A 12,163-nucleotide genomic window follows, 5' to 3' on the forward strand; every position below is an offset into this window, starting at 1 on the left:
TGTTTCCTCCATGAAGGCACTTCCACTTCCTCTCCCTCTTCCACTTCCTCCCTCTTCTTTAAAACTACAACCCTTTCTTTTTTCCTCTCTACATCTTCTCCACCACCTCTGATCTCCATTCCTTCTCTCTCCATTCTTTCTTTCCTTCTCTCTCTATCAAACTACAAACCTACGACTTTAGTTGACGAGAGTTATGTAGTGGTGGAAGAATCCTGGTAACTAAAGGAACTATAGGTTGGATAGGAATAAGATGGTAGATCCACTAGTGTTGGTCGTTCAAATACTTGGGTTTTCGATCGTGTGCTAAAATTTTTCCCATTTTATTTTTGCTGTCAATTTTTAATCAGGATTTTATTATTATTATTTATTTATTTATTTATATTTTTGCTGTCCTATAGCAAGGAACTATAGGTTGGATAGGAATAGGATGGTATATCCTTGTCCCCGTGTTAATTATTGGAGAAAATAAAAATTTGGGGTTCTAAAATACCTTTTTTTTAAAAAAATGAAAATAAAAAATCCACCCGGTATAAAAAAAATAAAAAATCCTACATTTTTCAAATTGAGCAAATTAGGAAATTTTATCTTGTAATTAAAATAAAATTTTGGTGTTCTAAAATACTTGCTGTGCCACCTGAACAATAAGCAATTTCCTAATTTGGTCAATTTGAAAAATGTAGAATTTTTCAGCCTACAAGATAAAATTCCCTAATTTGGTCAATTTGAAAAATGTAGAATTTTTTAAACTTTTTTTAACACAGAGGTATTTGCTGTATATAACAGAATTTTTTATTTGCACATTACACTTTTGAATTTTATATTTTTAAAAATAAAACCATTCAAATTCCGATTATATTTTTACTATTTTTTTTTTTTTCAAAATTTTATTTTACTATAAGCAAGTGGAAATTCGTTTAGACCAATAAGCATGTAGAGAAACATTGTTTAATTAGGTCTGTAGCTTTTGGGGGAAGGCCTAACTGGCTTATCTTGGGGCTAATTTCACTTAGCCATTGTTCTATTCTTTATGGGCCTCTCTCAGGCCCAGTCCACTCATCGAACTTTGTAAATTCGGACATTGCTCAGCTTTTCGTGAGGGACAATTTTGGCATTTTATAGTTTAAAAGAGTGATTTTATCATGTGGTTCTCCTCATGATAGTTTTCATAAGCTCTCCTTTGAATTAGTGCATTTTGTGCACACAAGTATGCATAACTTGTATCTTTATGAGACCAATTTTAGCATGATCTCATTGTGTAAAAAAAAAAAAGAAACATAAAATAAAATTATTCGAGATCAAAGATGATAGGTTAATTTGGTAAAATAAGTTAAAAGAAAGATGACATAAATGTTTGATAGATTTGTATGATTGTGTAGTTATATAAAATACCCTTTTAAATGGTTACACGTGTTGCCTTAAATTTTTAATATATATGATCACAACAAAAAGATGAAGAGTTCACGAGAATACTATGAGGTTAACCTTATGATAGTATCACTCATTTTTAAAAGAAAAACAAATGAAAGTAGAATGAGAATTTTTTTTTTTATAGTTGGTCTCATATTTGAATTAGGGTTTGCCATTTTAAATATCAAAAAGATGACATAGGTACATTTTAGTAAGTTTTAAGTGATTCTGGTGTACTTAGTGCATTACATTGATTTTCAGGGGCAGAACTATTGGACCCTAAATTAGAACCGAACCAAAAATTCACGGTTCTATTATTTTGAAATCGTGATCAAACCGAACCATTATGGAACTAGAACAAACTGTTTAGTCCGATTTGATCTGATTTGATTTTTCGATTTTACCATTTTTTTGTGCACCCTAGCAAGAACCACCAAGATGAGGTACACGCTATAGTCCCCATACATCATTATGGACCAATTTCAGTTGTTCTGATTTTGGAGATCTTGGTACTTTTGTGATGCTAACTTTTTTCTGTTTCCTAAAAACATGTCTTCAAATAAATCCAAATCAAGCGATGGTAACCCTACCAACTGCCCTTTTGACACCATAATCTTCATTCCTTTCAAACTCATATGCCCAAGCCTTTGATGCCACGTAACAACTTCAACCCTTAAATTTGTCACAGTTAAATACAATTATTGTTACGAGTGTCAATCACATATAGGGTGCGGGTGCATTCGTTTTTGCCACAAGCTGACACCATGGACCCTCTGGTCATCTTTCCCAAATCACTCGTGAAATACGTTACAATTCTAGTGTCACACAACCTCCCCATAGAAATTAAATTTCTCGTCAGGCCTGAAACGTGTCTCACATCCTTCAATTTAAATAGCGTTCCATTAGTTGGGTAATCTACGCATCACCCTTTCCAAAAATGTTGCAGGCTCATCATCACCCACGTAAACTTTTCCAAAATTCCCTTGCACATAGTTTCAAAGAACTCCCTTGCGCAAGGTAGCATGGAAAGAAACACCGGGGCCCACAATCCAATACTCACTACTGGAATCCATCGACAAGGTCAATGCATCGTTGTCCTCTTCATCGGTGAGATTCATTGCATCCATAAGGACAACGATGCATTGACATCGGTGAGCTTTGCCATCACAGTTATCTGAAAAACTTGACAGGAGTAGTAGGGCTCTGATTTGTCGTCGAACACGATACCAATTGATTCCAACTGATTTGTGATGGTGTTAAAATTGTTGAGGTGTTCAGCTACGACAGTGTCATTAACCATCTTCAGGTTAAACAATTTCTTCATCAAATAAACCTTATTCGATGTTGAAGGTTTCTCGTACATCTTCGCTAGGGATACTAACAACCCTGTTGTCGTATTCTCTTTGGAGATGTTTGAAGCAACCGATGGTGAGAGACTCAAACGCACCATTTCTAGGGCTTTGCAATTTAGCAAGGTCCAATCTTCATCCTTCATCGTATCTCGTTGTTTTCCTAAAAGAGATTGATACAAATCTTTCTGGAACATATAGTCTTTCCAGAAGTTGAAGTTGGAACCATTGACCTTTCAATCTTCACTTTCCCATCTTTGGTAACCTCAGCCTTGTACCAGTTGTTAGGAAACAATCAAAACAATAAATGGATAATGCACCACGAAGACAACCAGCTATTTACATAACCAAATCACTTGGGAAACAAAATAGAAATCACGACACATATTTTACTTGGGAAACAAAAACAAAATAGAAATCACGACATATATTTTACGTGGTTTGACAAGATCGTCTACATTCACGGTTCATACTAGTTTCACTAATTTTAATAATGGAAGAGTACAATTATGTGATTATCAGCCCTCTAAATAGGCTTAGTACTAGAGTTACACCACATTCACCCTAATAACCTTCGTAGCCAAATTTTTTTTGCACCCAGCTCCAAACAATTAGGGGCTCCACAAAACCCAACATGAAGAAGGTGACTAAAAAACTTGCTGCCAAACTGAAGGGCTATTAATGGTAAGGGAAATAATTCTTGCACCAAATAGTTGCGTGAATTGTTAGATCCACTCTTTTAAATTAGCCAAATATGTAACAAATAAGAAAGTGGAGTCCTACTTAGTTGATTTGGTATAAACAGTCAATTAAAAATTATTCGACTAGACGATTTCACTGTAAGTGTTCAGTGTGAATATTACTACTCTAATAATAAAAAGACTTTTGGAAGAGTGAAATTCTTAATAATCTGATCATGCAAACAAAATAGAAACTAAAAAAAATATTGATATAACAGAAAAAAAGTGATGCCATAAAAGTAAAGAGAGTTATGCTTGAGACATGTACTATTGTCCCCGATGTAGTCACTTTCACATTGAAATGTGGAATCATTTCATTCAACGGTCAAGCAGCGATGCATTGTCACGATAATACGAATTATTGTGAACACAACGCAAATAAAAACGTTCGAAATCGTACAACGGAAATAGCTCATCTCGAAACTTGAATGATTAAAAAGCCAATTGAAAATTCTTTTTATTAATACTATTACTGTTTGATGGGTGAGTCGGAGAATTTTTAAGATAAAGAAACAAATTTCGTCGAGGCAACAAAGGACCTAGATGTGAGATTCTTAGTTCCCAGGTAAGCCTTCTTTCACTTCTAAAAAATAAATCGACTTAAAAAAAAAATTCATTGTTTCTTTCGGAAATAAGTTCTCATTTTCATTCTTCAAGAGTGGATGGATTATTTTTTTATTTATTTTTTTTCAGATCATATTTTTGCTCAATTTTACTTTATCTATTAATATGATTAAATCAATAACCATATAAGAACAAAAATAAAGCAAATCAACACACAATTAGGAATGTAAAAACCATATCTTTTAAACCATATCCGGATTCTTATGTTTAATAATTCCCTAATTTAGTCCTATGTAATTAGGGTTCTAATATGAATTTGAAAAAAAAAAAAAAAAAAACAAACTAAAGGCACCACTCCTCTCCGGATCTCACAATGACGAGTGGCAAAAGCCTCGTGCACTAAACTAGCCCTTCAAATCATTAAACTCCTTTTCAGTTCCCAACAAATCTGCACACATTTTACTCATCTTTCAGTCCAAAATACCTTGGTTCAAGGTATGTTCAATTCTAACCAAAAATTTTAACACCTAAACCACTAGTCCTCTAAGATCTCAATTACCTTACATAAGTATAATTTGAACCATGGAAGATTTCATCAGTCTCCATTGTTGCTATATTTGCCAACACACTAACGTATGTCTTAAAATAAGGTACAATCACACAAGAATTACAACATTAACCACATTCTAAAGCCCTTTAAAACATGTATATGAAGAACAATATGTGAAGTTTTCATGTGCAAAAAAAAAACCTACCTATTGAACATATTCAATCAGGGAAGCTGAACGCAACAACAATACCAACACTAATTCCCCATTCTCACATGAAGTCCTCGAAACAACATCCGTATCAATGCCATATATCATCAAGTAAAACAAAGAATCTCTGTTCCACAAGAATGTCAAAGATGATACTGTGTGTATATATGAGACCAAAAATCCGGAGCACGGAAATAGCTCCAACAATAAAAAGAAAACCATTATTACATTATTAGAACTGATATACATCATCATAATTAACCTTCTTCTAAAGTCAGTGATGACAACTACAATACAAAAATATCATATGACAAGGTCTTTTCTGTCTTCTCAGTAATTAAAAATGATGAAAGAGGGATTCTCCTAGTAGTACACTGTCCCTTGGGCTGTATGCTGCTCTTTTTCTAAAGAATGAAACTAATTCTAAAAGTAATTTTCGCGATATTAGTCGTTTCAAAATCCAAATGGTGATTTTCTCCTGCTTCCGCCTTCTCCATATTGCTCATTCCACTTCCTCAGTTCATTCATGCTTGTTGCATCATATGCAATTGATGGCCCCACCTACAGCATAAAAAAGACAAACTTGACTTCTCATGAAAAAGTTAACCACGGGGGTTTTTCATTATAAACAAAAAAAAAAAAAAAAAGGTATGAGCAGATAACAAAAAACATGTTCTTAAGGATTTGATTTGAGCCTCGAGAGTTGGCGCTATATTCATTCAGGATCTTAATATGTGAGAACTGGACTTATGAACTGAAATGACATCTTAGAAAATAGTAACTTGATGCAGGTAGAATTTTCTTTCAACAATCTGTAGTACATCCTAAAGGATAAGGAGTATATCTACTTCTTACAAAAATTTTACTTTGCAAGCAAGGCTAATTTGGAAATCTTCCAAACATTGAATAACCATGCAATTATTTTCATCATTAAATCTTTTATACTTGCCCTAAGAACTTTGCCACTTCCATACTCAACCAAACACATTTCCCAAAAACTGATGATGTCCTCTCCCAAGAAGGATCCTCCGAAGTTCCTCATCTTTGAAGAACACAATCTACTCATACAAAGAATTGTACAAATAATTAAAAACACATGTACATGTCCATTTATTCACAAGCGTAATACGCCTAACTTTTTCCTGAGCATTTGGACTAATATGTCATATTTGTATCTAAATAAAGGATCTGTCTAGATCAACGAATCTCCTTCAATCTTGACAAGTTACTGCACTTATCTTTGGATTCTAACTATTTATTTTTATCTAGAAAGGCAACCAATGGTTTTAACCTCTAAGCAAAACGGAAAGGGTTCTGACAGCTTAAGTTTTCACATTAATCTCAAAAACCACTGCATTATTTTTCATAGCTCAAGTGCTACCACCGTACAAGTAATTAAACACAAAAAAAATTTCACAGCTCAAGTAATTAAATTGATCCTCCTCTACAAAATTCAGCTCTTGGGAGTTTTAAGATGTCTGTTGAAGACTAAGCGTCTTCATTCATTTGTTTGATTAGAAGGGTAGGGAGGACTGGAAGAGGCATGCCTAAGGACATGCCCTTCCCTTCATTTTGTTTGGTTGAGCGAGAGGGAAGGAAAGGAGTAATCCCTTTTATTATTTGGGAGAAGATAAGAGTAGGCTTTGGATATTCAGGGAAAAAAAAAAAAAGAGTAGGCTTTGGATATTATTTTACCAGTATACCCCAGAATATACGACAAAAAATTAAGAAATATGGGTAATAACTTAATTTAAATTTTATACGACAACTATCCTTCTCTCTTCTTCTGTTGAATTTTGAATGGAACCATCCTCTCTCTCTCTCTCCCTCTCTTTCTCTCGATATTATATATATATATATATATATATATATATGAAACAATGGAAGCATGCACAATCCTTCTCCTCTTCCTTCCCTCATCCTCCTCCTCTCCTACCAAACATACAATTAATTGCAGTGACAAAAGCTAACATGACATATCCTCAATGCAATCACTCAAATAATTACTTGCAAGTTGGATATGGTAGTCAACCGATAGTTACTATCATCACAGTGAAATTCAATCCCTGTAGCAACTTTCTCCACTTTAATGAAAGATATAAAATCTTCCTCTCATCTCCACCACCAAAAAAGCTAGAAATCAACAATAAAAATTTTTGCTCATGTGAGACATCATTATTTGTCCCGTATAAGATGAAAAACTCTCCCTCTGCTATACATTTCTGATACTCCTGAATGCCAACAATTTTATGTGTACTTTAAGTAGTGCATCGGAAGATGCTGTAATAATTGCCGTCTTTTCCTATACTACATACATGTAGGAGTCAATAAGGTATCTCCCTTGCTATTCACAACTTGAATGGAGAACTTCAATTCTTCAACAACCTCCCGCAATCCTGCTCTCTGACAGAATACTCTAACATTCACTTTTTATAAGATTCAGGCTTGGAGCTTATTCAAATTACTTCATTAACATCTTGCTCTGTTATATCAAATATTTTCTTACTTGCATTAGATTGAAATAGCAATAGAACTGGTTGTAAGAATACTAACTGAATTGAACAAAATAAAAACACATAACAAAGAAAACACCGTATTATAAAGTAGAGTATACTAAGTTTGAGATAAGAGGATTGTTCTTGAAAAGGGTGAAAATTCAACAATGGAATTATTGATCCTCTTACAGTGTAATTATTGATCCTCTTACAATGTAATACTTGCTAATGATTCTAGCTTAACACTTGCAACCCACAACCCATCAGCTCAAGACAACAAATTCTTTAAGACACATTTCTTTGAACATAGTCAATAGGTTATGCAAAAACAGACATTTTGCAGCAGATCCTGTGCAAAGCACAAAACACCTAACCAAAAGGCCTTGAAAACATATCATCTTTTTCTTATAATTACCGCAATTTTTTATTCTTCAAGCCAATATATCTTATGGAAACCACATCTCTATAACATTGTTGACTTTGGCCTCAAAAAGTATTACCGCTTTATCATTTATAATAGGATAGTAAAATATTTTGAAACAAGTGGAAATTCTACCTTGGCCTTGGACTGAATGAAATCATCCAAAGAGAGTGGTCTCAACGCTGGAGCCACCTCATTTCTATCTCCCTATAAAAAAATAAAAAGGAAACCAAATATTAGAAGCAAGCACAAGAAACGTCATTATATAAGACAGTTAAAACCAAGGGCCATTACCCAATGTGGTCCCTATTAACCGAAAGGCGTAGTGAGGGGAATGAATTGGAAACAGACTAACATTTGCCATTATTTGCAAATAGTGGTTGCTTTCAGGATTTGGATCTTAAGTTCCCATGCTTGACAATCCAAGCAATTCACTAGTGCACCAAGCAATGGCCCCTTAGAGAATTAAAAACCAACTAATATAAACATCATGCCATCCTATTGCAGTTGGTAGCTTTGGAAGCTACTCCGAAATTTGAAACATCTCTCCGCAATACTGAAGACAGTCATTAATCTTAAACACATTACCACACTTGGCGTGGGCATGACAACTCTTACTAACAATTAATTCCAGGAAATTCTTGTCCTGATAGAAAAGAAGTCGGGGTTGGACCTTCAAAATATTTATAGAGGAATGAAAATTAGATCTAAATGTAATTACCTTCTTCTCTTCCTCTAAAAGTTCTTGGACAGGTCTATATGCAGCTGCAATACAGAGGTTCTGCAAAACAGTTTTAAAAGTAATTAAGAAGTAAGCACCATGAACTTCTGGTAGTCATTAAGTTTGAGCACATTACCTTCAAATCACTCCCGGAATATCCTTCAGTTGCATTTGCAAGATCGTCAAACTGAAAGCCAGGTTCCAGTTTTTCTTGAGCAAGAAATATTCGAAGTATCTTCACACGATTTCCAGCATCTGGTAGATCCACGTATATCCTAAAAACCAACCAACATATTTTATCAATTTTATTCATCATTTTTTTTTTTGTTGTGGGGTGGGGGGGGGGGGGGGGGGGGGGGCGGGGTTCCTGGAACAGTATTAACAGTATTTTTTTTGCTACTTTGAAGTTTTCTCAAAACAAAAAGTTTGGGAACTCCAAAAAACAATTGCATATGCAGGTGAAACATGTTTCACCCACATCCAAGACAAAATGAGAATCAGATTCAAAGAAAACTAATAGATATTCCCATCCAAAATGCTTCAAACAAAGCTTTGGTCAAGACAGAACTTAAGTTGGGAAACAACTTTCTGAAACAATCTTACCTTCTTGGCAACCGACGAATGACAGCATCATCAAGGTCAAATGGGCGATTTGTGGCACCAAGGATGAGGATTCTTTGGCTGTCTTTTGACCTCAATCCATCCCAAGCTGCCATGAACTCATTTCGCATTCTTCTAGTTGCCTCATGCTCAAAAGAACCACCACGAGCACCAAGCAAACTGTCAACCTACATGAATTGAATCAAAGTCTAAACAGAAGAATATACACAAACCAGGAACATAATGTATTATACCAGCACATCAATTCTGGTCAACTGCAATTATGAACTATGTTGTCAAAATAAAGCAACAATTTATATATCCTGCTGCCATGTGAAATTGTCGAAAAATAACGATAGACCTATTTTCTCGATTGGATCATCATATGTTGTTTTCCAAAGGTCTAAGTACGCAGACATGGTAGGAAGGACTGAAGGAGTCAAACTCCACGAGATACTGAGATATAACTATAGTATGCAAAAACTAAATAAAGCCAATACATTATAAAAACATAAACAGAGAATTAAAGATCAATATAACTATCTAATATGCATTACCAACTAATGACATTTTATATAAATGTACGTACAGATATACATATAAAATGTCCGTAAAAATGTACGTATATATTTTCATATGAGAAAGATGGGGAAAGAAATGGTTCCTCCTTGCACAAAAATTATTGTATTTACTATTCTAAAATATGTAAACATATTTTCTCCATACCTATCAACATTTTCCAAAAATTTTACCTTGACAACAGATTATAGATTGGCTACCAAGGTTATTAATTCATAATTAACACGCTTTTTTTTTTCTTTGTAGCTTCTTTGCATAATCTCAGTTGACATATTTCAATAACAATTTCAAACATCATTTGAAGAAAACTTGATGTTTCAAAAAAATACCACAAGTTAATACCAAGAAACAACTATAGCACCCTCAGTTAAATGTAACAATATAATTGAAGATAAATAACATTTCTGAAAGTCCATCCATTATAATGAAAATTAATGCCATGATAGTGTGAAGTAAAAGTTCTCATGAGCCAACCTGTAGGGGAAGCTTATCATGAAGTTCAATTCGTATTGGTGTGCCACGACTGACAGTTTTTGGTTATGACCCATGCAACAAAATCTATGTACTTCTACAAGGAGATTTATAGACACCAATTTATGTTTCAAAATACAAGAGATGTAGTCAACAAAGTGTGCCCAATTTCTAAAGTTAACATGGTTCAAAATATTTCCAATACAGGCAAACTCGGCCAAGGCGTAACAGACTCAGCCAAAGTTGAGTCCATTACGTTTCAATATATCATTGTGATAAAACCGCAACAAACTTGGCCTATAGTCAGGGGTTGACTCGGCCAAGTTGCTAAATTTTCGGCCAAGTCTCATATTCTTTTTTTCCCCTCCTTTTGATTTTTCACCTAGATCTAACATGGAAATGTTGTTAGCGCTAGATCTATAGAAATTGTTTGAGATCTTGCACCAGATCTCACAATTTAAAACCTTGAAGTTAAGCCATGAGAAAAAGGTAACAGATATGTGAAGTCAGTTGTGATGATGGTTAGGCGACCTGTATTGCTACAAAACATTGCTTTCATAATAGTCAAAATTAGTCTTAATGGTTTCATCTGGGCATGAAAAAAATAACCAAACACTAAAAGCTGAGATGAAATTTAGTGCGCACAAAGAGATCCAATTGTCCCTTTTGACTAAATGGCAATTCGAAAGGTAAAATAGGTCTCAATTGGCAATATGGTACCATATCTGCCCTGTGATGTTGATCGGCTCTATAGCACAGATTTAGAAATTACCTCCATATATATATATATATAATAAAATCAATATATTGTTTAATGCTTTAGTCTCCCAATAAGATAGTGCTGTACAATAAAATAATCAATGGAATATTGACAGATAAGTTGAAAGATACTTGGACACAGTGCCATTGACATGAAATACCATACTCGTAGAAATCACCTACGCATTGTGGATTTAGGCATATTAACATGTCAGTATTCAATTTTTTAATAATTAAATATTTAAATTATGCATATTGATATTGTTTAAAAAGAGATATTTAGTTCAACAAGGCAATAGACATCAATTTTTGAAATTAGTATTTGACAGATTTGTTCAACTATTATCAAATGTTGCTTACCCGGGGGGAAAAACAAAATAACTAACAATTTTTTTTTCAAACAAATTTTGCAAAATATATTTTTATAATACTAGTTCAAATCTTCAATTGTAAGAAATTACCACATAATTTCGATTAGAATCTAATCTCTCAAGATAGTGATAATATCATCATTCATCAGCTTATGAACATCACCAAGAGCACTGATATTACTTCTTGACAAGATGGAGACATTAGCACATTTGAATATCAGTATTGAAATATCAGTCAGTGCCTATAGATATTGAATTTAAAATTTGAGATGATGAACAAAACATTAAGTTCCATGAGTTTTGACACATGACACCTACATGGAAACAGGCCATCATGTGGTATTTTAATGCTGTGAAAGATTCTCTCACCTCATCCACAAAAATAATTACTGGAGACAATTTACTGGCAAAGGAGAAGAGAGCCTTGGTAAGCTTTTCGGCATCTCCAAACCACTGCATAAGAAAAAAGAAGGAAGATGTATATTATTGTGGGAACAATATAAGGAATGTAAACAACATATGATGTTTTTATGCTGAACCAGAATCACAAATATCGGCTAATATCATTGAATAAGCCTTGGTTGCAGTTGATTCACTATTTCACCAAATGAGTGATCACATCATCTATCTTAGTACAGCCAGAAAATTAAGATGAGAGATAATATGGCATGAGATACAATCATACAGCTTCCTTAACCAAAATAAAATCCAGCAACCTAAAGCATCTAATATAGTAATATACATAAACAATAAACAGTCTTTAACAGTCTTTAACATTTCAATTACCTTAGATGTAAGTGTAGAACCAGTTATGCTAATAAAATTCGCCCCAGCTTCTGTTGCAAGTGCCTTGGCAAGAAGAGTTTTTCCAGTTCCAGGAGGCCCAAAAAGTAATATCCCTTTGCAAGGCTGACAAAAGCTTCCACAC

At 34.0% G+C, this 12,163-nt stretch overlaps 1 protein-coding gene across 2 annotated transcripts in view; it reads right to left on the bottom strand.

The window, feature by feature from the left end:
- Nucleotides 1–4,892: 4,892 nt before the first annotated feature.
- The window catches only part of LOC132303264 (uncharacterized), a 65,978-nt gene continuing 58,707 nt past the window's right edge, over nt 4,893–12,163 (bottom strand). For both annotated transcript variants that reach the window (XM_059800451.1, XM_059800452.1), the window contains 7 exons: nt 12,022–12,144; nt 11,605–11,688; nt 9,059–9,243; nt 8,592–8,730; nt 8,456–8,515; nt 7,870–7,941; nt 4,893–5,379 (listed from right to left, as the gene is read on the bottom strand). In XM_059800451.1, coding sequence (XP_059656434.1) covers nt 5,272–5,379; nt 7,870–7,941; nt 8,456–8,515; nt 8,592–8,730; nt 9,059–9,243; nt 11,605–11,688; nt 12,022–12,144 — 771 coding nt within the window. In that variant the 3' untranslated portion in view covers nt 4,893–5,271. The remainder of the gene's footprint in view (nt 5,380–7,869; nt 7,942–8,455; nt 8,516–8,591; nt 8,731–9,058; nt 9,244–11,604; nt 11,689–12,021; nt 12,145–12,163) is intronic.

The sequence above is a fragment of the Cornus florida genome, unplaced genomic scaffold (assembly GCF_030987335.1).
Source record: "Cornus florida cultivar Cherokee Brave unplaced genomic scaffold, ASM3098733v1 CherokeeBrave_3.0.0_Hap2_Chr04, whole genome shotgun sequence".
NCBI lineage: Eukaryota > Viridiplantae > Streptophyta > Magnoliopsida > Cornales > Cornaceae > Cornus > Cornus florida.